This window comes from Argopecten irradians, chromosome 11, assembly GCF_041381155.1.
Source record: "Argopecten irradians isolate NY chromosome 11, Ai_NY, whole genome shotgun sequence".
Classification (NCBI taxonomy): domain Eukaryota; kingdom Metazoa; phylum Mollusca; class Bivalvia; order Pectinida; family Pectinidae; genus Argopecten; species Argopecten irradians.
The window spans coordinates 17,608,207-17,629,250 of record NC_091144.1 but is presented as its reverse complement, the minus strand read 5'-3'; the positions used below and the strand labels follow the sequence as shown (position 1 = coordinate 17,629,250).

Here is a 21,044-nt window from a genome sequence, read left to right as displayed (position 1 = left end):
TGACTGTACAAATAATTAGTGTATAATCTGGTTAGAGAAAAAACAAAAAAGGATCCTTTATGGAATCCCAAGAGCGTATTCTGTGAAGATGAAGTAAAAGCTTTGTGTTAAAATATTCTTGCATGTCTAAAGTACAAGACTACCCTTGAGGTACCCCTTTCCTATTGGCTTTCCCCAGGGACCTCCTCTTATTAAGATCAATACTGCTAGCCTACCTGTATCAGACCAAAAAACCTGTTGATTTTTAATGTGGTTTTTTTTTTCGTGCACTTATTTTTATGAAATGAATTTGAATTTCTGATAATATTAGATATCCCTTTACATTGAGTACAAATACCCATTGATTTTACCTTCAAGACAAGCCCAACATCAGACAAGTTACAGTACAATTAGTGAATGGGTTTCGATTTGCATAAATAGGCCAAGTCAATACAAATTTCTGTTGTAATTTCACAAATTCTCTTCTTTTTTTCTCTAGGCTAGGCTAGACAATATCCAAAACTTGTTTTTTTCATCAATTTGAACCTCAAGGAAAATTAAATTTCTGAGTTTGAATAAAATATTTGTTTAGAAATCCAGCATTTACTTAGGAGTGGAAGGCTCATAAGTATATACTGCTCTTTCTTCTCTTGATTGAGTTTTGTCGTCAGTTCAAGTAGATTGAATTAAACATATGTGTCGGGGGCTATACAAAGGAAATGTCTGATTAAAGTCATGCTGTTTGGGACCTTGCCATAGGAAGTTAGACACACTGACAGCCCTTTGGCTCCATAATCTGCTCAACACACTGTGCATCATACAACGTCAATTTGGGCAAAAACATGGATGTCGTCTCAAGTCAGCGTAATGAACACTTGAAGCGTAATTATTTTAGGGATATAACATTTTATACGATATAAAACTAAAAGTTTATAATTCTTCAAAGGTCACGTTTTTACGGCATCCCCTCCTAAATTAAATTTCAGTTTTAGTAGAACTTCTTTATACAAATATTACAAAACAGATACAGTATTACAATTTTCTATGAAGGGATTGAAGATATATTTTTTTTAAGTCTCAACATAAGGAGTAAAACAGTCTTTCTGTATGCTATTGGAAAATATGGGTTCCCTGAAATATCCCCCCTCCCTTTAAAAGCTTGCTTCTAAATGTGAAAAGTGTTCAGTAAGTAGACTTTAGTCTATACCACACTTTTGTTTATTGCTACTGATTAAATTTGACTTCTTTATAGAAAGTTTGTATTCATGGATCATAAACAAACATCTATACTAAGATTACAAATATTGTTATAGTTATATAATGAAACCAGAAATGATCAGACATGGTTGCTTTTTTTGTAAAATTCAAACTACAAAGAACAATGGGATTACTGTAAATAACCTAAAAGCTCCTCAAATGATATGCAGATATTGAAGTGATCATGTCGCTTGCATTTGAGATTGAATTCGTCAGGCCCCTTTGTTTTTTTGTCAGAAGTAATTTATTGTCCATTGTGCTCTGGCCTAGATTGAGTGACATTGCATCATAGGATGTGGGCTGCAGGACAGCCAGTATTGTCACAGGACTAAACCGATCACCGCCTGAAATTCAAGATGGAAAAAGTAAATATTGTAGAGTTGCCGGTCGACAGCCTGTGTTCAGCATCAATAATGTAGTTTAGCTTCTATGGCACGAGGCTTCGATGTCGGGTATTGATCTCCATTCTCTAGTCCACATCACAGAACGCAGTTACCTCCCTTATAAGATTAGGATCTGAAAAACAAATTCAGTCAATGATATTGGTGAACGGAATAAGATTGTTTTTGAAAATTTTACACGATACCCCGGTACGTGCAGATCAATAATCATAATTTTGTTGTAATCTGTTGATTAGTTATTCTTTCTTTAATTTTATGTTTAGATTCAATTTTGTGCCTCAGGAATAAAGAAAATTGACCTACAAATATGAAAATAATATTTTGGATAAACCTAAATTTAAACTTACATAACCAGATGCGAAAGCCACAACATAATAGCAGATAAGGTGTCACCCTATGAGGTCTGCTGTGGTTCTGGTCTTGGCTCCAGTGAACAATGAGCAGCAATCAAGGTCTTTCTACGAAAACAATACTCTTTACCTATTACATTGTTGATACAAGATTTCAGGATGAATTAAGGAGATTCATTGAAAGTTTGGTTTGATACATAAGCCCCCCACGGTACAGTCTGGGTAGAGTGGAAGTTTCCTTTTAGTGAAATATACATATATTTATTTATATATTTAGATGGTTCTTAAGGATTTGGTTTTAATTTTGTCCAGATCAAATAAATGATTCACCCAAGAGCTAATGGTGAGTGCTGACCACAAGATAGGTATGACATAAATACTTCAGGTATGACTCATTCCTGGTAGCTTTGTCAATAGTGACAATGAATTCAATTTCTCTGAATTTTAGCATGTAGGAATCGGCATTTGATATATTTAAAATTTTAAAAAGAAGTCATTGTTCTCAGCAAGCAACCATGTTAGCTAGGCAGCAGCTGTATGGGGTGAAGTATTGAATGATAAACTAAACTAATATTTACTGAATGTCGGCAGGACTCCACCGACTTGTGCAGGAGTCAAATTGAGGCATCCCAGCAAAGTAACGTCTTGTTGTGTGAAGCTCTAGATACAAATTCTAATTTTGATGTGAGAAATTCCTAGGAATATATAGCTATTTTCAGATTTTGCTGGTAGCTAGTTCGACTTTGGAAATCAATAGGTTTAGTTAATAGGTCATTGATTTGCTGGTAGTAACCCGGTTTACAATCTTTACTCAGGCCCATCGACACAAAGGGAGATAAAAATTTAAAGTTCACGGCGCCTTTCACAAAACGTTGTACCGTTTTCAACGTTTGTAAAAGATCTTAAAAAGCCACAGTTATTCTTCCAGAAATGCTTTGAAACTGGGCCCTAATTGGAATCCACCCTTCTGTGCTTTATTCTGATAAATAGCTGTTACCATGTATCCAAGGGGGCACTATGGGGTAATGTAAATAAGATTTTTCTGTATTTCAATGTGTTAAGTATCTACGGCCAGAAAATTTGATAACAGTTTTATTTGTTTTATTTATTTAAAGTTCTTTTTACTTAACATTTGCATTGTTTGTGTGACTTTACATGGGCGTTTGTGTCCCTTCTGTGGCCCCAGAAAGCCTTGGAGAGCTGGAGGCCATAAGGCCTGTTAGAAGGATAGAGAGAGGGAGAGAGAGAATATTGTATGTGGGAATGATCAATACCAGCACTCCACCAGTAACACAAGCCTAGCTGTACACCACAGCCAACACAGCCAGCTGCCTGACTCTGTTGACCAAAACTATGTGGGTTTCTAGATAGGGAAGTGGATAGAAAATTGACTTTTAAATAAAGAACCTCGACCATATATTTCAGCTAGCACACAAAGTTTTATTTATTTGATGTATTCTACTGAAGGGATGAAAGTGGAGGTCGACAGGCCTAGTCAGTATTTAGTGTATTTTATATGGAGCCTGGGGCCTGGAAGTATACATGATAATTTTCTCACGAAAAATAGATTCCTTTGTGCTATGCGGTCTCCAGGCATGAGGATCCGTCATTTTTGTGTGTGCAAATTTCATAATTAAAACAGTATTAATAATGAATGAAGCCTTTTCAAGGCTTACAAAGACAGCTGATAGTTCATAATAATTTATATATGTTATTAACATTTCACAGTAGATATTTATGTGCACGACATGCCTGGTCCCCTTGATGTTTTCAGGCTGAATAAACTAATACTCGAGCTTATATATAAAGGACGGCCTATATAGCTTGTGTGATCAGATTAAATGAATTTACTGGTCGGTGTTAGGTTTTTGAGCTCCTTTGTATGCCTAGAATTACTGCCAACAGCACTACTGCTATCAACAAACTGAGAGCTTGGTGAGCCCATGCTATTGGAATGAACCGGAAATACCAACTAAATTGTCTCTTTTAAAAGGTACCTTTGAATGCCGCAATTCATGTTGGTTACTGAACTGAAGACCACATATTTTGCCCTATCAGAAGAAAGCGTCTAGCCCTCATGTACAACTATTATTAGCTTTCTAGGGTATATGGTTATTATTTTTTGAGCACCAGCCTGAATGAAAAAGTTATCATTGACTTGAATAGAATGTCGCTGATCTATCATCTAAGATCTTGTGTGTTTTTTATTGGGCTCTGTGCACCTCTGTGACTATCGGCTGATCACACCGATATTCTGGTTTCAATGCTCCGATTTAATGATGATAGTATGCCCAGCTTAAGGTTTATTTCATTGTCTGTAGATCTATGGTGTAGATTGTATTTGTTCATTTTTGATTCTTTCTTTCCTTAGATAAAGATTGTAATTTTCTTTTCTTCATTCCACTTCCTAGTAACCTAAATTTGACACCTTGATTTATATCTGTTTAATGTTTTATTCTTCCTTTTCTCCTTCTGTTCTTCCTTATCTGTATATGCCTTGTAGATTCTATTTAGATGTATAAATGTTACGTGGCCTTCCATTCTTTCTAACTTCCTAATAGATTTCTCTTTTAATTTTCTATCTTTCTCAGTAATGAAAATGTATCTGTATGGAGGTAGATTTTATTTTTCTGTGTTTCTGTCCTTATCTAGGTGTTAGTGAGGCTTTTAGTCATACACTAGGCGTAGACATGTGTTTAGGTTCTGTCTGTCCAACTTTCTGTCTTTTCTGACTACTGTGTAAAGTACCGGAGTTGTGTATTATAGTTGTGGGATCTGGGTTGGGTTGTGTGACATTTTCCTTTATGCCAGAAAGGCTGCCTGATAAAGCCTGGGTTATGCGGGTTATTAAGCAGAGGGGACCCCTGGAGCCCTGGCACAGATGAAGCAGATAAGCTCCCTTGACTCATACTAATGACTTTAGGGGAAATGACACCCCCTCCCCAGGATATCAGTGGTGTCATCCTTGAATGCCAACAGTAGACCCAACTATTCAGATCTGGGCCAGGCTCACTTAGAGGGGTGAAAGAGTAACTTGGAGAAAAGTTTCTGGCTGTGACGTGGCTTTAGGCCATATAGCATTGACCACTGAGACAAGCTTCGACCCCTGTAAAAGGTGGACATAGGTCAAGTTGAAGGAGTGGGCATTGACCACAGTTGTCAGTATAAACCAACAATGCCATGCCCCAGGGTTCACATGCCAGCACAAAAGATAAGCAACACAGCATTGCCTTCCAGGTCCCCTCCCCAGGCACAATGGCCACACAATGCAGCTTAAAATAAATTTAAATTTAAATTGTAGTCATGAACCAGGAGAATAAATGAGAGAGCCAAGCTCTGTGTACAGTGTACACACATGTGTTTGAAGAATGAGGTCACCAAGCAAAACATCAGAAGACAGAAAACACCATGGGAATTTTTTCTCCTGTCGGCACATACGGCCCTCTCCCAACCAATCTAGGACCTTTACACCCACCAATCACCAGAGGGCCCCGATGGTATAAACAACCCCAACCCTAGAGATAGGGAAACTCGGCCACTGTTATCAATATTGTACTTGGCATGTGTACACCATATACATATTATGAAATTTAAAAATAACCGGCACTCATGAGGTGTATGTCATTATTCATTCTAAAGTGATATGAACCTTTCTTAGACATATATAATCATAAATAATTTGTTAGGATTTCTCAGAATTTAGAATATTGAATATTTTGATTTTCAAGACTGAACATAATGTTTGCTAGATTGTGCAGATCAACATACCTAGTCAAGATGTCTATGTATATATATTATACTTTGGGTCAGTGATCTACCAATTTAGATATTGTTTACATAGCTTTGTCATGTATACACACCAACTGTGCAGATGTAGGAAGGCAAATGTTATATATGATCACAAAAGTTTGGAAAGTTGAATGAATTCTGTTTTAGGGTGTGAGTAAAGTTATATTAATGGTGCATAAGTTTTTTTTAAGGGTGGATGATCTTTGTGTTTTAAGTCTTTTCTAGTCCAGATCTGAAGGCTCTTTAATTACGTCCCGTCTGAGTCCAGACGAGTCCCTTCCTAGTCCAGACGAGTCCCTTCCTAGTCCAGGCGAGTCCTTCCTAGTTTTAGGCGAGTCCTTCCTAGTCCAGGCGAGTCCTTCCTAGTCCAGATGAGTCCTCCCTTATCCAGATCAATAGATACGATAATCATGTCCCCTTTGACCAAATCTGATGGTGCAGGACAAAGGAAAGCTTACCTATGCTAGTTACCTTTACAGTGGTTGGAGTGAATCATGAAACAGGAATTTAAAGTACCGCAAACAACAAAAACAAAGAAAAAGTAGGCTGATTTCTGTTATCCTGTTTAAAGCTTAGCTAGAAACCTTGTGGAAGCTTTAAAGAATTACCAATAGAATACGGGGACTGCAAGGAAAACTCTACTTATGATTTTGTAAAGTTTTTTGTTTGGCACCATAATGTGTATGATATTTGTTAGCGTCGGCCCTTGTTAGAAGTGACCCCGTACAGTCATGTGTTTGAGTTTTGAATTATGTTGTATTAGGAGGTAGATATGGTACATATTGTACATACCTGTGGTTTGGTATCAGCTCTTAGTGTCTACAGAACAAAACCAGATAGACAGAATGTAGTAGCAAAGAGAACAGTTTAATTATATAGGTATATAGATAAACAAGATAGTGTGAAGGAAAAGTCTGTAGAAACAATGCATTCAAGGTAGACTGAAAGTAATAGGAAAATATATTGTGCACAGAAATAATTAAGCCTGACTGATAGAAAGCTGTAAAGTTGTGGACATAGCCTGTGTAGCAGGGACAGATATCTGTAGTGATGGGGAGAAGGAAGCAGGCAACGAGCAGCAGAAAATGAGACTGAGAACAAAGGGGATTGATTAGTACTGCGATAGAAAGAGTATGGTAGGAAGGAATAGTGTGTGTAGGGTCTATAACATGCTGGTTCAGCTTGGCATACAATCAATACAACAGACTGATTGAAAACGGAAGCATATAATGGCTTGCTTGTACAACTTTCAGAGTGAGAGCCCAAGTCGAAAGCGACGCAAAACCTCGGGAAGTTACATTGATTTGACCAACTCTCCGAGTCCACCCCCTTCACAGAACTGGGAATCGCTAACAGAGAACACGAGGGTTGGAGGAGTGAGGCGCAGAGCTGCAAGTCTCCGTAGGACGTCCTCCGACCGAAGCAATACTCCGAGGGCTCGCAGAAGGTCAGTAGTTCTAATCTGTTTTTCATGTCATAATATAGCCCGCACACATGCATACACTCGCGTGCACACACACACTTAATTGCTTGCAGCAGGTCAATATCTGAAAATCTGTTATACGTGCCATAATATTTGCATGTACACATGCATACACTCAAACTGATTATAGTAGGAGTCTAAAATGGTCAATATATTTGTTATCTGTTTATATGTGTCATAATGTATCAGGCATATGTGTATACACACATGCACACATAGATCTTGCAGAAAGTCAATCTTCCTGTTATGTTTTATCGTATAGCCTGCACACATACACACACACCTTCACACACAAGGCTTACAGAAGTTCAATATTTGTTATCTGTATATGTGTCGTATATTAGCATGCACATATGCATGCACACATTTACATTAGGCTTGCAGAAAGTTGACACATAGCACACAAGAACACATGCACTCTCGCACACAAGCATTACTATGCCATACATTGCTGAGTGCATTAAGGTTGGTAAACAATAGCTTTAGGCCACACAGCGACTGTATTGGAAAACCATGCATTTAGATAGGAACGTGTTTATAAATACACTGTTTCAATATGAAGGCATGAATTATACACAGATACATTTTAGGTCAAGTGAATTATTCAAAGATGGATGGTTGTTTCATATCTAGTAAGCATAGTTGTTCTAGACCAGAGAAATATGCCAAGATATACAATTGTTTTAGTTTTATTGTTGTTTGATATCTAGTGAATTTTATTGATGTTGTTTTAGGTTTAGTTTGACATCTACATGATGCTCTGTGAAGATTAAGTGTTTTCAGTAGCGAATATAAATATCAGTAGGCCTGTTGTGTTTTTTTTATAAAAAGATGAATGAATAAATGCTTGATGACTTGCAATGTAGTTCAAAAGAGAATGAATTACACTTAGGACTAAGATCATAACAGCAACTATCAGTGAACCTAAGGTTCAAGAGAAAATTAAAAGTTAGAAATTAAAATAAATGTCATGATATTTTATTGACTTCTAGAACAACTACTAATTATCATAAAAATTATAACATAATCCAGAGATTTTCTCAAAACTAATACAGCCTATGATGTGTAGATGTGCGATATATAATTTCTGAGAAATCCAAAATGGCCACCAGAGCCTCACTTTTAGTTAAGAACACAAAATAACCTGATTAACTATTTTACCTTGATTTATGGGTCAATAGCTGTAAAGATGTATAAAATAAAAAGAGTTTATTTATGTTAAGCAATCCAGGGTATATTGAAACATTAAAAAAAAAGGAAAAAAAAAAAAGAAAATTTGTAATGTAGAAATTTTGAACGGCTAATTAGGCTTTGCTCATCGAGACACATGTTCACGGTTTTGTGAATGATCTGTTTTTGAACAATTTGTATCACTAATGAGATGAAGAGCTATATTGTGATAGGTAGCTGAATATGTATGTGTTGGTAATGGACACGGATATTGCAACAAGGACACAACGGGGTAAACATTGGAGATGTCATTAGGGCCTTCCAGTGGCTTGCTTTAATTCATCACTAGCATACACAATTGTTGAAGGTAGAAAGCCAGCCTAATGCTGGAATCTAATTTCGTTGGCAAGAAGTAATTAACATCTTTGGTGTGAATAGAACCTCTCAGTTTCTGGTGCTAATGACTGTGCCAGCTAGCTAGAGCAAAGAATGTTGTCAACAGTTAGGGACGACACTACCCTAAATAACCCAACAGCTTCATCATGATTTTCACATAATTTTGTTGAAAACATTGAGTCTAAATCAGATCTAAAATCACAAATGAATAGGAGCTAATTCTTCAAGTTATAATAGATAGAATCTAAATCAGATCTATTTAATCATAAAATGCAGCTCACTGATTCCCTTATCAGAAAAAAAGAGCATGAAAAGTGCATTGTGTGAATTTGCAAATTAAACCCTTTATTCATCATTAAAACAGGTTTCTTTTTAAACATGTTCTCAAAATGTAGTTAAAAGCATTCATCACAATATTTGATTATTTCATGGATTTATTGAGATTCCTGCATATATAAAATATGTTCACAATGTCTTCCCCCTTAACCAAAAGTACGGGAAATTAACCATTGTGATGTCACAAGAGTATGACCTCAGTTGACCTCTTTGGTTCATTATTGATGATGTCATCATTAGCTGTGATGACGTCACAATGTAATTGTTGCTGCAGAATGTGGCCTGTGCTGGTTGCTTGGTAACAAAACAAGCATGCATTTTGGCACAGTAAATTCTGTATCTCTTCTACAGTCTCTCATAAAGTTCTTCAATGTTTTGTGTGTAGTGTAGTGAAATGGCGAGTAGTTGGAGTGCTGGTACCCCAGTGGTGCAGGGACCTACTGGCCCCATATCTGTGGCCATGCCAGTTTTGTCTGGTAGTCCACTGACCATGGAGATGATGCCTAGTAACTTTGTGCCTGTAGGAAGACAGGTTTTGATGTTTAGAGAAGCAGGTATTGATGGCTGTGCTTTGGAGGTTTGTGCTGGACAATTCATGTATATACCGCAACATGGGACTCAGCACCAACAAACAACTTATGGAGTTCAATATCAACAGTTATCACAGATAGCTCAGCATCAACAGTCAGCACATGGAGTTCAGCACCAAAATTTAGCACAAAGAGTTCAGCATCAACAATCTGCACGAGGAGCACAGCACCTTCCTTCAGCACTGGAACCACAGCTAGCCTATCAGATCATTTCCAATCCAGTTTGTGATGCATTAGATTTTCAGCATCGACAGCCGTGTCCTATAAGCTCACAGCAACACTGTCCTCCAGGTCAGGTTTATTCTGGCGAACAAGACATGCCATCATCACACCAACTCAGTACTGACGGACGGTTTCATCCTTACTTCAATGGAAGCACACAGCAACGAACAATTCATCTACAACCAACAACACCTGTAGCTCCTACCAGAATTATAAATAGTCATGACTATAACTACAGCAGAAGTGAAAGCGAAAATTATTCAATGCAGACATTTTCCCCATATGCAGGATACAGTGAGAATTATGCCTCACTTCAACAAGAAAATGAGTTTGCTCCACCTGTACCTTTGTCAAGAGAACATTTACAGAGACAGACAGACAGTCCCATCCATCCAACAGCTCTCCAGGATCAGGCTTTTCAGCAAGCAGGAGATCCAGTAGAGGTCAGGTCACATGGTGCAGTTCAGAACCACGATCTCTTTGGAGAATCCATATATCAAGGGAGGTCGTGGGCACAAAACCATTCTGTCTTACCACAAAACCAATATAGTGTTCATTTGCATAATAATATGGCCCCACAAGTGGCACCACGAGGGTATGATATGGCTCAACAGGTGGAGCAACAATCATATAGTAGGCCTCCACAGGCAGAGTCACAAACCTATGTTATGGCTCCTCAGGCTGTAAATCCAAATACAGGAAGGACTCCTCAAGGTCATTTACCAAACCAAAGTATGACTTATTTGTCAAACAGTCCTCCTTATAGCAGATTTCAAGGAAACCAAGATTCAATCCAAAGTCTTGCTAACAATGACATAGAGACGGACCCTAACCTTGGTTATGAAGGTAGTGGTCAAAGTTCAAATGGTCCCCTTCAAATGTTTGATGCACATAGAGTTGCTGAATTGGCATCTTTTCATACAGAAAGAATTGAACTAGATGCTGATGATGTTGATTTGACTGAGATAGAAGAACCTGTCCCACCACCCTCAGCAACTCGACACTCACAAAATGGCAGGTATCCAGAAAACGGTAACTGGATACACAATGTTTCAGCTTTGTGGAGTGAAGCCTTCAGATGGGTGTGCTTGGTAGCAGGCAGCATAATTTCTCGGGAAGGTATCCATCGACAACAAGACAGTCCTGGGACAAACATGGGGGAAGGTAGGGGCACTGCTGATGTTACAGCACAGATGACAAGGGATAACGTTGCCAGGGGGAGTATGATAAGCGATGGTGCCACTATGGATGGAATGACCACTGATAATGTTGCTTCAGATAGGATGACCACTGATGATGATGATACGGAGAGGATGACCAGGTGTAATCTTGCTGGAGATATGAACAGGGATTGTGCTGCTGAAAATTTTACCAGAAATGAAAATAATCTAGAAGGAGCAGATACCACTGGTACAAGGACACCTTGGGAAGATAGACCTATGGTTCCAAGGAGAGTGGCTCATTCTCTGCGTATCCTTTTCCGTCAGCTTCAGGCCCGTTTTTATGAGGAGTGTCACCATTGGGTCTACTTGGAGCTGACCATGCGGAATGAATATCAGGACCTAGTGACCCTTCTAGATACCATTGCCAGTATGCTCAACCAGTCATCTTATATAGTGACACACACAATGCTGAGAGGCTTCATAACTGGGTCTGCCATGGCACAGGGTAGACGCTACCACCACATCGCACAGATCTTACAGGAAGTTGAAGGGACGAGGGAGATCAGTTTCCGGGAGGCTGGGCTATTAAGGATTCAGTCGTTCATATTGAACCAGCAGCTGTCACCCCAACGTCTGTTACGTCGTTTCTGTACTGTAATCCGTCACACGGCCCGAACGATGATACTGCAGCGACTTCAGCCCCAGCCATCTTGTCGCCTTTGGTAAAACTTGCCGTAAATAGATCATGGGGACCTGCCTCTGTAGGCTTTCCTGCAAGCTAATTCCATTACGGTGTAAAACACATCAGGGCTTGTTGTGGTGATAGGCATTCTTTTAGAAATTAAACCTCATTTCTCTAAACACAGTTTATACAAGCATAAACCACCAGAGAGTTAAACCATTTACATTCAGAATCTTCACTTATACAAAAGAAATTTGAAAACAAAACCCTGCAAAAAAAATGCAAAAAAACAATACAGTTATGTTAGATGAAATAAATCAACATGAATTGAACAAAAAAGCAAGTCAAAAAAACCAATGACACAAAACAAAATTCCATTTCAAGCTTTTCATGATAACACTAAAAAAGAGCAGATGTGTTTGCCTATAAAAATTTAACAGTTTTATTTCATGGTGGTTAAAATTTGTTATGTTGCTTGCTACACATCTTCACAGTTTTACATGACACAGGTCGTAGATGCTAGTGATATTTTGTACGCTGCTGAAATTCCACTAATTAGGGATCATTAACAACATTCTGCCTTTCATTTAGCCGAATCTGACAGAATATTTAATCACCATGTTTAAGATTTTATTCTCTCTGTGAAGTCAGATTATTGAAGATACAGCAATAGCTATGTCCCCTTTGTTGAATACCATTGATCAGTCCGGATTATTCCATATTGATTTGTGAGGGTTTACAGCTTGTTCAAAGACACACCCACACACACATACACACCGTTCATAATAACCTGAGGTTGGTATGAATACAAAATGGCTAGTCTACCTTGAACACAACAGGGAGCTGTATGTTGGTTTAAATTAGATATATTTCCAGATTGTACAGGTTTCGATAATGTAACAATATTGTTGATAATGATACGTATGGAATCACATCAGTCTGTAAGCTCTGGATTATAGATGATCAATTGTGTTATGATAGGCTCTCATTAGAACAGTAACACAGACATTCTCTAGGTGGTCTCTTACACGTTGTTCAACTGCAAACCTTTGTAAGGAAGAGCTGAGTCTATATCTGCTATAATGGTGTGTCAAGTTTTCTTGCTACCGAGTCTTTCTCTATCAAATGGTAGTTGATCTTTAGAATATTTATTTTGACATTTTAGCCCTGGAACGAGACGGCGCACAAGAGAAAGGAACATTTTACACCACAATGAGGGTTCCCCGGAGCGGCGTGCGTTCCAGCCCCCAAACATGATGGGTCAACAGATTCACCCGGCGGCCCTGCCTCCTCACCACCAGTCAGTACAACAGCCAGTCCTCATGGACGTAGACCGAGTGAGTACCAACACCTCAACAACTGATTCAGTTAGTGGCAGACATGTAAATTATATTAATGTGTGGATAGGTTCGACTTTAAATGGAGGTAACTTTCTTGAATGTAAGAAATTGTTTTTGACATTGCTGGTGTTATTCTATATATGATTTTTAAATCATAGTGGAGATATCATTATACTTACTGTTTATTTTATAATTGTAAAGCCTAGATTAGAAATAGTGTAAAGATTATTACATTGTAATGTAATGTGAAATAGCAACCCTTTTTATTACAGTAAGAAAATTTATACTTTTTTCATGCCGAAGTTGTTAAAATGGATTCAGTCCTATGGTAAATGATGAAAATTGATATATCTATGCTTTAAAGAAATTTGCTTATTTTTTCCTCAGGTGCCTGTGTCTGCTCCGGTTACCATGGCACCCTATGGTATCCCAGTGTGCACCGGTCCCCACCAGATCACGATGTGTACGGCCGCGGGCCACCTCCCTGTGTGTAATAGTCAGCCGACGTGGTCCATCCCTACATGTAATGTCCAGATCCCTGCGTCCTGTGGGGTGCAGCAGATCCCATCATGTAACATTCAGCAAATCCCCATCCATCCAAACTCTATACCACCCATGTTTCAACCCCCTCACTCCACTAGCCATATACCTCAGCATCAGTTGGCCTCGCGACCACCACAGTTCCCCGGTTCTACACATCAGGTAAGTTTCCTTCTTAATGTTAAGATTTTTGATGCCTGCTTTTGGCATGAAAAGGTGAAGCATTTAGTGTAATCCCTAGCCTTGAATTCATATAATGGCAGGGACATTGGTACACTTTGCGAATTTCAAAGTCATTATTTAAATTTTTCTGTTTCAAACAAATTACATATATGGATTAAATCAAGATTTTATGAAGAATATTAAAACTTGCCAGGGTAATTCTAATTCATTTTACATATTATGAAAAAAAATGACTTGTTTATGATGGTTTTAAATGTGTGTTACAGCGTCACGAGGAAGAAGTCCAGTTAATATCTGATCACCGCCATGCCTATCCCCTTCAAGCAGCTCTACACCAGCACCACCCTGGGGCCACAGCCTTCACTGCCACACCCCCAGTCCTCCTTCAGGAGCCCATGGTCCACCCCTCCCCTCAAGATATCTATGTGAGTATCTAGCACAAGCAAACTAGGTCAATGTGACCTATATTTTGTCCTTTGATTTGAATAAACAAAAGTTCCTATAGAAATTATTGTCATATCTGGGAAGGGAGTTTTAGTCCCAATTTATCTTGTATATACAGCACTACTTTTAAATAATGTTATCCATCTGAATTAACTGCATGATTTCGTTCATTGCTTGTTGTGTATTCAATGAATTATTTTGTGTTACAGGGACCATTTCACAGATACTATGCACGCCACCGAACGGCTGGCCGCAATGGTAGATTACGCTCCATACCTCCTCCACCACCACCCTACCCAGGGTTCCTGCTCCACTTCCTGTAAGTATTACCACTCCTGTTTGATCAATTTGTAAGCACTGCAGAACAGTAATTCTGTGTCATTGGATTACATAAAATTTTACACAGAATTTATTTGATGTAAAATATTATCTTTACTGTAATTGATATGTTCTTAGTAATGATCCATTCTTTATAGAATTAATCATTCACTGACTTTCCTTACAATTGTCCTGTTATTGTTTTCAGTGCCATGCTGGGTAACCCACCACTGCCAAGATTTGGACGCGATTTCCGAGAAGACGCAACAGAGGTAGAAAATTACGAGGCATTACTGAATCTAGCAGAGAGACTGGGAGACGCCAAGCCTAAGGGCCTGACCAAGTTAGAGATCGACCAGCTGCCCGCTTACAGGTTCAACAAGGAGACACATCACTCAGGCATGGACCAAACCTCCTGTGTGGTGTGCATGTGTGACTTTGAGAACCGCCAACTTCTTCGTGTTCTACCATGTAGTCATGAATTTCACACAAAATGTGTCGACAAGTGGCTCAAGGTATGTAGGCTTCACGCAATCAAAATCTTTCAGTTTATATATCAAATTTTAGGTGCAAATATTATTTCAAATTTAAAAAAGAAAATCTATTTATAAAGACATACTTGGTGGAATTTTTTTGTAGATGTTTCATGTTATATGTAGGTGTTTATAAAAAAAAAGGTTAATAATATCTGTTGGATTAACAAATTCTGTTGTTTTTTTCAGACAAACAGAACCTGTCCTATTTGTCGTGCAGATGCAGCAGAGGTAGCCAGCCAATCAGATTAAGTGTTACATGTATATGACTATGGCCAGTCAGTTCTGCATGGCTGTTACACTTAAATTTACAGTTTGGCTGTTACACCTATCAGACACACTTATCACAGGCTGAGACACTGTGGTGATAGGATGAGCAGACATCTTGTTTATTTCCAAAGCAGCAGGTTGAGGAAAACATGTCCCGGGAACACCTCTGAGGAGTTGCTGCTGATTAGATGAAAGAAACATTTTATATATAAAATGGAGTGACTACAATGAATGAACTGTACTACACAGCATTTATGATATCATGAATGGAAGATGTCTAGCAGACAACTTGACATGTTTTCTTTTTTTTCCTTTTTTTTTTTTTCTATATATTTTTTTTCAAAAGGCTACTTATTATTGTAAAATGGTGCATTACAAATATTGAACAGTTCAAACAAACTAAAGATGATGTGACCAATGGTTGAATTGATTAATTAGCAAGTTCATTGTAACATGCATTTGTTTCCCTGTCAGATATGATCGGGAACAAGTTGTATTTTCATTGAGTTTTTTAAATGTTACTCGATTGTTTTTGATGTTTTGTTATTTTTTTGTTTATAACACATCTAGAAGCCCAGTCTATTCATTGTTAATCATCGTCATCTTCATCATCATCATCGCTAACAACATCATCACTAACAGGTTGTTTAAGAGTTACATCATTTAGCAGCAAAATAGAACAAAAGCAGTGAATATTGAAAGTATCAAATAGGTGTAAAAACATCAGCCATATCGAGATATATGACAATTTATGTACTAGATATGTATATATATGGGCCAGCATTATTAGAATATCCTAACCTATAACATACCCATTAACATTATCCCATCTTTGCAAATTACAGAGTTGTCTGCTCCTGAGGAGAAATATTACAAAATTTACACTGTTTTCTCTTGAAAAATATGACTTAATGATTGCAACACATGATGTGGGAGTGAATAGCTATCTTTATAGCTATCTTAAAGAACAGATGACACTGTGGCAAACCTTTATTAGTTGAGAAAAAAGGACAGGAGGAACAAAACTTGTTTTTGTGTATTTGTTCTTGTAGGTAGTTATTGGTTGTTTTCAGGGGTAGCAGTGTAATCACTGAAAATGTAAGGTTTGGGAATCGTATAGATTTCAGAAAAAACAGTAATCCTAACTTGTGAAGCAGGCCTGTTCAGCAAAGTAGCAAATGTCCTTGGTTAACGAAAGTAGCTGACTGGCCATTTACACATGTTAAATCTACCTGTAGCCATTTTTTTTCACTGTTGATATTTTACATCTACTTGTAGACATTATATCTACCTGTCCACATGTAACCTACCTGTAGACACTTGGGTTTGGTATGTTTGTTTATCCTTTAGTATATCCCCTTTCTGTAGGCGTACACAGAGTATATTTTTACTGTCTCATGTTTGTATAAAACTAGCACATTTCCCTTGTGTGCCATACAAATGTATATCATCATATTTTGTGGGCTTCAGATGCCACTCATATTTTGGCAAAGATAAATATTGTGCATGTTTTTTCATCATGATTTGTATCAAGCTTAAATCTGCACAAATTTATATTCAAAACATCCACTGTTATCAATAATAATAACGTATATGCATTTTACCATTACTTGTGAATTGAAGGAATCTTTGGTCTCTTGTCATTGGTAAATCGATAAACAATTAAAACTGAATTTATGGCCAGTAGTAAGTAAAACAAACAACTTTTTTTTGTTATTGTTTACCAATTTAATTTGTCTGTCTAAGCTGACTTTAAAAGATTTTTATTATTTTAAGTCGTTCACCCCTGAAAACACATTTTGACTCTTCTAGTTCAAGGTATGGAACATTACAATGTGAAATTCTAGGGGTGTATGGGTTTAGGGAGTCGTAAACTAAATACCTCTCATGCACTCCTGTTCATCCCCACATTTCCTCAATAGAATGTCCCAAGTACAATCTGTTTCCATATGTGGGGGTTACCAGGATACATATCAACATTCAAATTATTGTAATAGCATGCCAAAAATATGTGTAATGGCATAAAATTCTACTTGTTCTCCATACTCCTAGTACAAAAGTTTTCTGTATAAATTGTTTGATTTTTATGAGAATACGGTACATAGTTAAATATCATTCTCACATAGTGACATTTAAGCCATTGTACCATATTATTTGCTTCCACATTGTATGTGAATTTTATGTGTATTCATATACCAAAGCATGAGATGTGTACTTTTTCTTGATTCGTGAAAGTTTTATACTAGTAATATAATTTTTTTTCCCAAAAGTCCCTTTTCCTCTTTGATATTTAGTAACAACTGGACAACCATATTATTTTTCAAGCATTTTCTAGGGGAAATAATCTTTGCTATGACTTTAACAAAAACAGTTCTTGTTTAGATTGAATAAATATTTGTCAAATTATGATAATTGTCAAAAAACGTAAATTTTTATAAGGTTTTAAGTGTTAATCAAAGTTACCTAGAAATCATTGGTAGAGTAGAATTATTTGTATCTTCAGTCTTCCCTCCTTATACCCCACCCTTTACTCCTACCCCAGGGCCCAGCCCCTCAATGTACCCATACATTGTTCATTAACAATAGTCTCAAAATACATGATTTTAAACAATCACTTAATTTAAAAGGGTATTTACAAGTGATTTGGTTATTTGAAATATTCCTTTACATGGAAGAAAAGCTTTGATGGGTTGGGCCCAAGAGATATTTTGTTTAGTGACATTACCACTAGTTACCTCCCTTTGTTACTTGTTTCCCATTTTGTTTTTGTCAGCATTTCGTGTAACGGGCTGTGTTTAGAGATTGGCTCATTTAACTAGGGTATGGTGGTCCATAAAGGGAAACAACTTTGAACAACATTAATGTAACAAATGTATCTAGTCCAGTTTATTGTCGCTGACCAGTCTCAGGTGTTCAACATTGGTTTGTGCCCAGGTGTTTGGGCAGTTCTTAAACTAATTTGTATGATTTGACAGTGACATATTAACTCTTTTACCCTTATAGAAATATTTCCACTTTCCTAATTTAAACATTAGAAAAGTTCATCATAGTTTTTAAGGGGTAAAAGAGTTGGATAAACAGAACTAGAGATATTCACCGTGATGGGTGTTCGTTGTTTGTGACCCAGCGTCACCATTATAACCCATTATTGTCGCTTGTGTTGTTACAACATTTACATGTATTATGTTAAGTGCATATTTTGTTTACAAATTTTACAATTTCACATTATAATCATTCTTTTGCTATATTTAAAAGAATATTGTATATATCTTGTTTTCTCATTTAGATTTCAAAGTTTAAGCTTGCTATAACATGAATCTTGACGAGATTTTTTTAAACATTATGTTATGTGCTGCTTGTTGAGTGATCATGCTTAGCAAGTGTGAATTTCAGGGATTTCCACTAGATTCCAGGGCAGAGTTATTTTGAATGATTTGATTGACCAGAACTTGAAGTTATTCCAAAAATGTTCCAATCTTCCAGTAGCATCTGAGTAAATGAAGCTGACAGGGGTGGCAGACAATCGTAATTTTATACTTTTAAATCATCATTCTAGGTGAATAAAATTGTGACTTGAAAGTAAACTTCAAAAGACATTTGATAGATATTAAATGTAAAAATGAAATATTAAGGACATTTTAAGCTAACTGATATTTTACTTAGTGATTTGGTTGTGATGACAGTTAATTTGTGTAAGGAGAGGGCAGCTCCTTTGAACATGTTCTGTTGTACAAACACTGTTACAATACAGGCACATGTATCTCTGACTCATCACATTCTGTAGGGTGTTTTACGCCCTGTTCTTACCTGATTTTGAAATGTCGCTTTGGTTAAGGGTACTAGCTGTCATTTGCTAATGTGGGTGAGGACAAACATAAAATTAAGTTTACAGACAGATTTAGAAACAGATTTAAGATATATAAAAATGTATTTATATTTGAAATATCAAAAGTTATTTGACTGTTGCCTTCACTTGATTAAGTATTGTTTAAATATATGTTAATATCTTAAATAAGTTTTTGCTCACTTTGAATTCTCTTAAAGGCATAATACTCTTCTATTACTTTGCTCCTGCTCGATTTCCTCATAAAAGGGAAGGGTCTGTCAGAGCCAACTGTCGGTTGGTTTTGAATATAGAAACATATTTGACAATACTGACAAGATTTGAGAAATTTACTTGCCACTTGAATAGCAAAACTCTGGGAGTATATAACAATTATATCGATGTTCTCCTAATTCTCTAAGAATGTGAGAGGGGACTAGCTGTTTTTAACTAAGGATCTGGGGCCATAAGCTTCCTATGTTTATGTATTTGTGTGTACATTGAGATTTTCTTATACCCATACAGTTGTATTGTTCCAGAGTTTTATAGTATCTTATCAACCCCTCCTCTACGGAGATGCAATAACATTCATGATTCCTTTAGTTCTGATATCACATTTTTATCATCATTAAATTGTTCATTTTTGTGGAAGATTAAAGTGCTTTTCCAGCCTTATAAAAGACACAATTATCATTCAAAAACACATTTTATAGCACTTTGTACCTTTCCAAACTATTGCCTGCTAGGTATACAAAGTGACAGACTAATCTCCGTATATGAAGGGTTGGTGCTCTGAAATATATTTTTTTGCTTGCTGGCAACATTTTTCATGATATTCTTGTTTAGATCCTTGGCAACACTAGAATCTTTATACATTAAACATACTATAGCTTTTTACCTTTTTCTTGGGCATTGAATCCTATGTGAAGTGTAATATTTGGAGAACTGTGATTTTGTTCCACGGTCCCAATATCTAAGTATATTTTCCATGATCAGGAGATTGATGTGATTTCCAATATTGTATGGTAGCAGTCACTCTTAGATGTTGGGTTTAAAAGAGATTTGATCTGATACCAGGAATAAAAAAAATGATGCCATAATGGGAAATGGTTGATTATCATGAGCATATCACAATAGACAATTTGTTTGACATTTTTTATAACATTGATAATAATTGTAGGCACAATTTGTTAAAGTGCTTTGTATTAATAAATGAGTTAAAACTTTTCAATTTAATCAAATTTGATTTTTTTCATCGGTGTTCTCACTTGAGTTCACACCTCCGTTTAGTGTTCATAGTTACTTTAAGGTTTCACAAATAAGTGTATGTGTCCTCGTCTGATTCACGTTGCCAATAAGACATTAGTACTACATCAGCCCCGCAAGGGCAGCACTTTATCTACCTCCTTTTAATAGCTAGGCCAGCGATCTGTAAAATAATTATCATATATTTTGCAAATCTGTCCTGCTTTACATCATCAATAGACAAAAAGTTATATATAATTATAAATTACATATATTATATACGTGTACTATATACCAATTATCGTATGTAAGGATTTGCACAATTTCTATTTTACAGAAGAGTTTGTATGGTTTGTTGGTTCTGGATGCATTGCACCTCTTCTGTGACCTTAGAATGACCTCTCCTGTGAACTTTGACCTTTAGCACCCCCCTAGCTTTGTTACGACCTTGATTGTTTACAGATATTAACTGTACTCTTGTCCAAACCAGACAACTACAGTCGAGCAATAATAAAGTACAGATATCTATA

At 36.9% G+C, this 21,044-nt stretch overlaps 1 protein-coding gene across 5 annotated transcripts in view; it reads left to right on the top strand.

Moving 5' to 3' along the window:
* The window catches only part of LOC138334877 (E3 ubiquitin-protein ligase RNF38-like), a 43,407-nt gene extending 22,363 nt beyond the window's left edge, over positions 1-21,044 (top strand). For 4 of the 5 annotated variants that reach the window (XM_069283698.1, XM_069283697.1, XM_069283700.1 and 1 more), the window contains 7 exons: positions 7,030-7,223; positions 12,984-13,155; positions 13,546-13,860; positions 14,148-14,306; positions 14,535-14,644; positions 14,852-15,158; positions 15,366-21,044. In XM_069283698.1, coding sequence (XP_069139799.1) covers positions 7,030-7,223; positions 12,984-13,155; positions 13,546-13,860; positions 14,148-14,306; positions 14,535-14,644; positions 14,852-15,158; positions 15,366-15,428 — 1,320 coding nt within the window. In that variant the 3' untranslated portion in view covers positions 15,429-21,044. Of the gene's footprint in view, positions 1-7,029; positions 7,224-9,425; positions 11,859-12,983; positions 13,156-13,545; positions 13,861-14,147; positions 14,307-14,534; positions 14,645-14,851; positions 15,159-15,365 lie in introns of those variants that run through there. The other variant, XM_069283696.1, reaches the window with a different exon arrangement.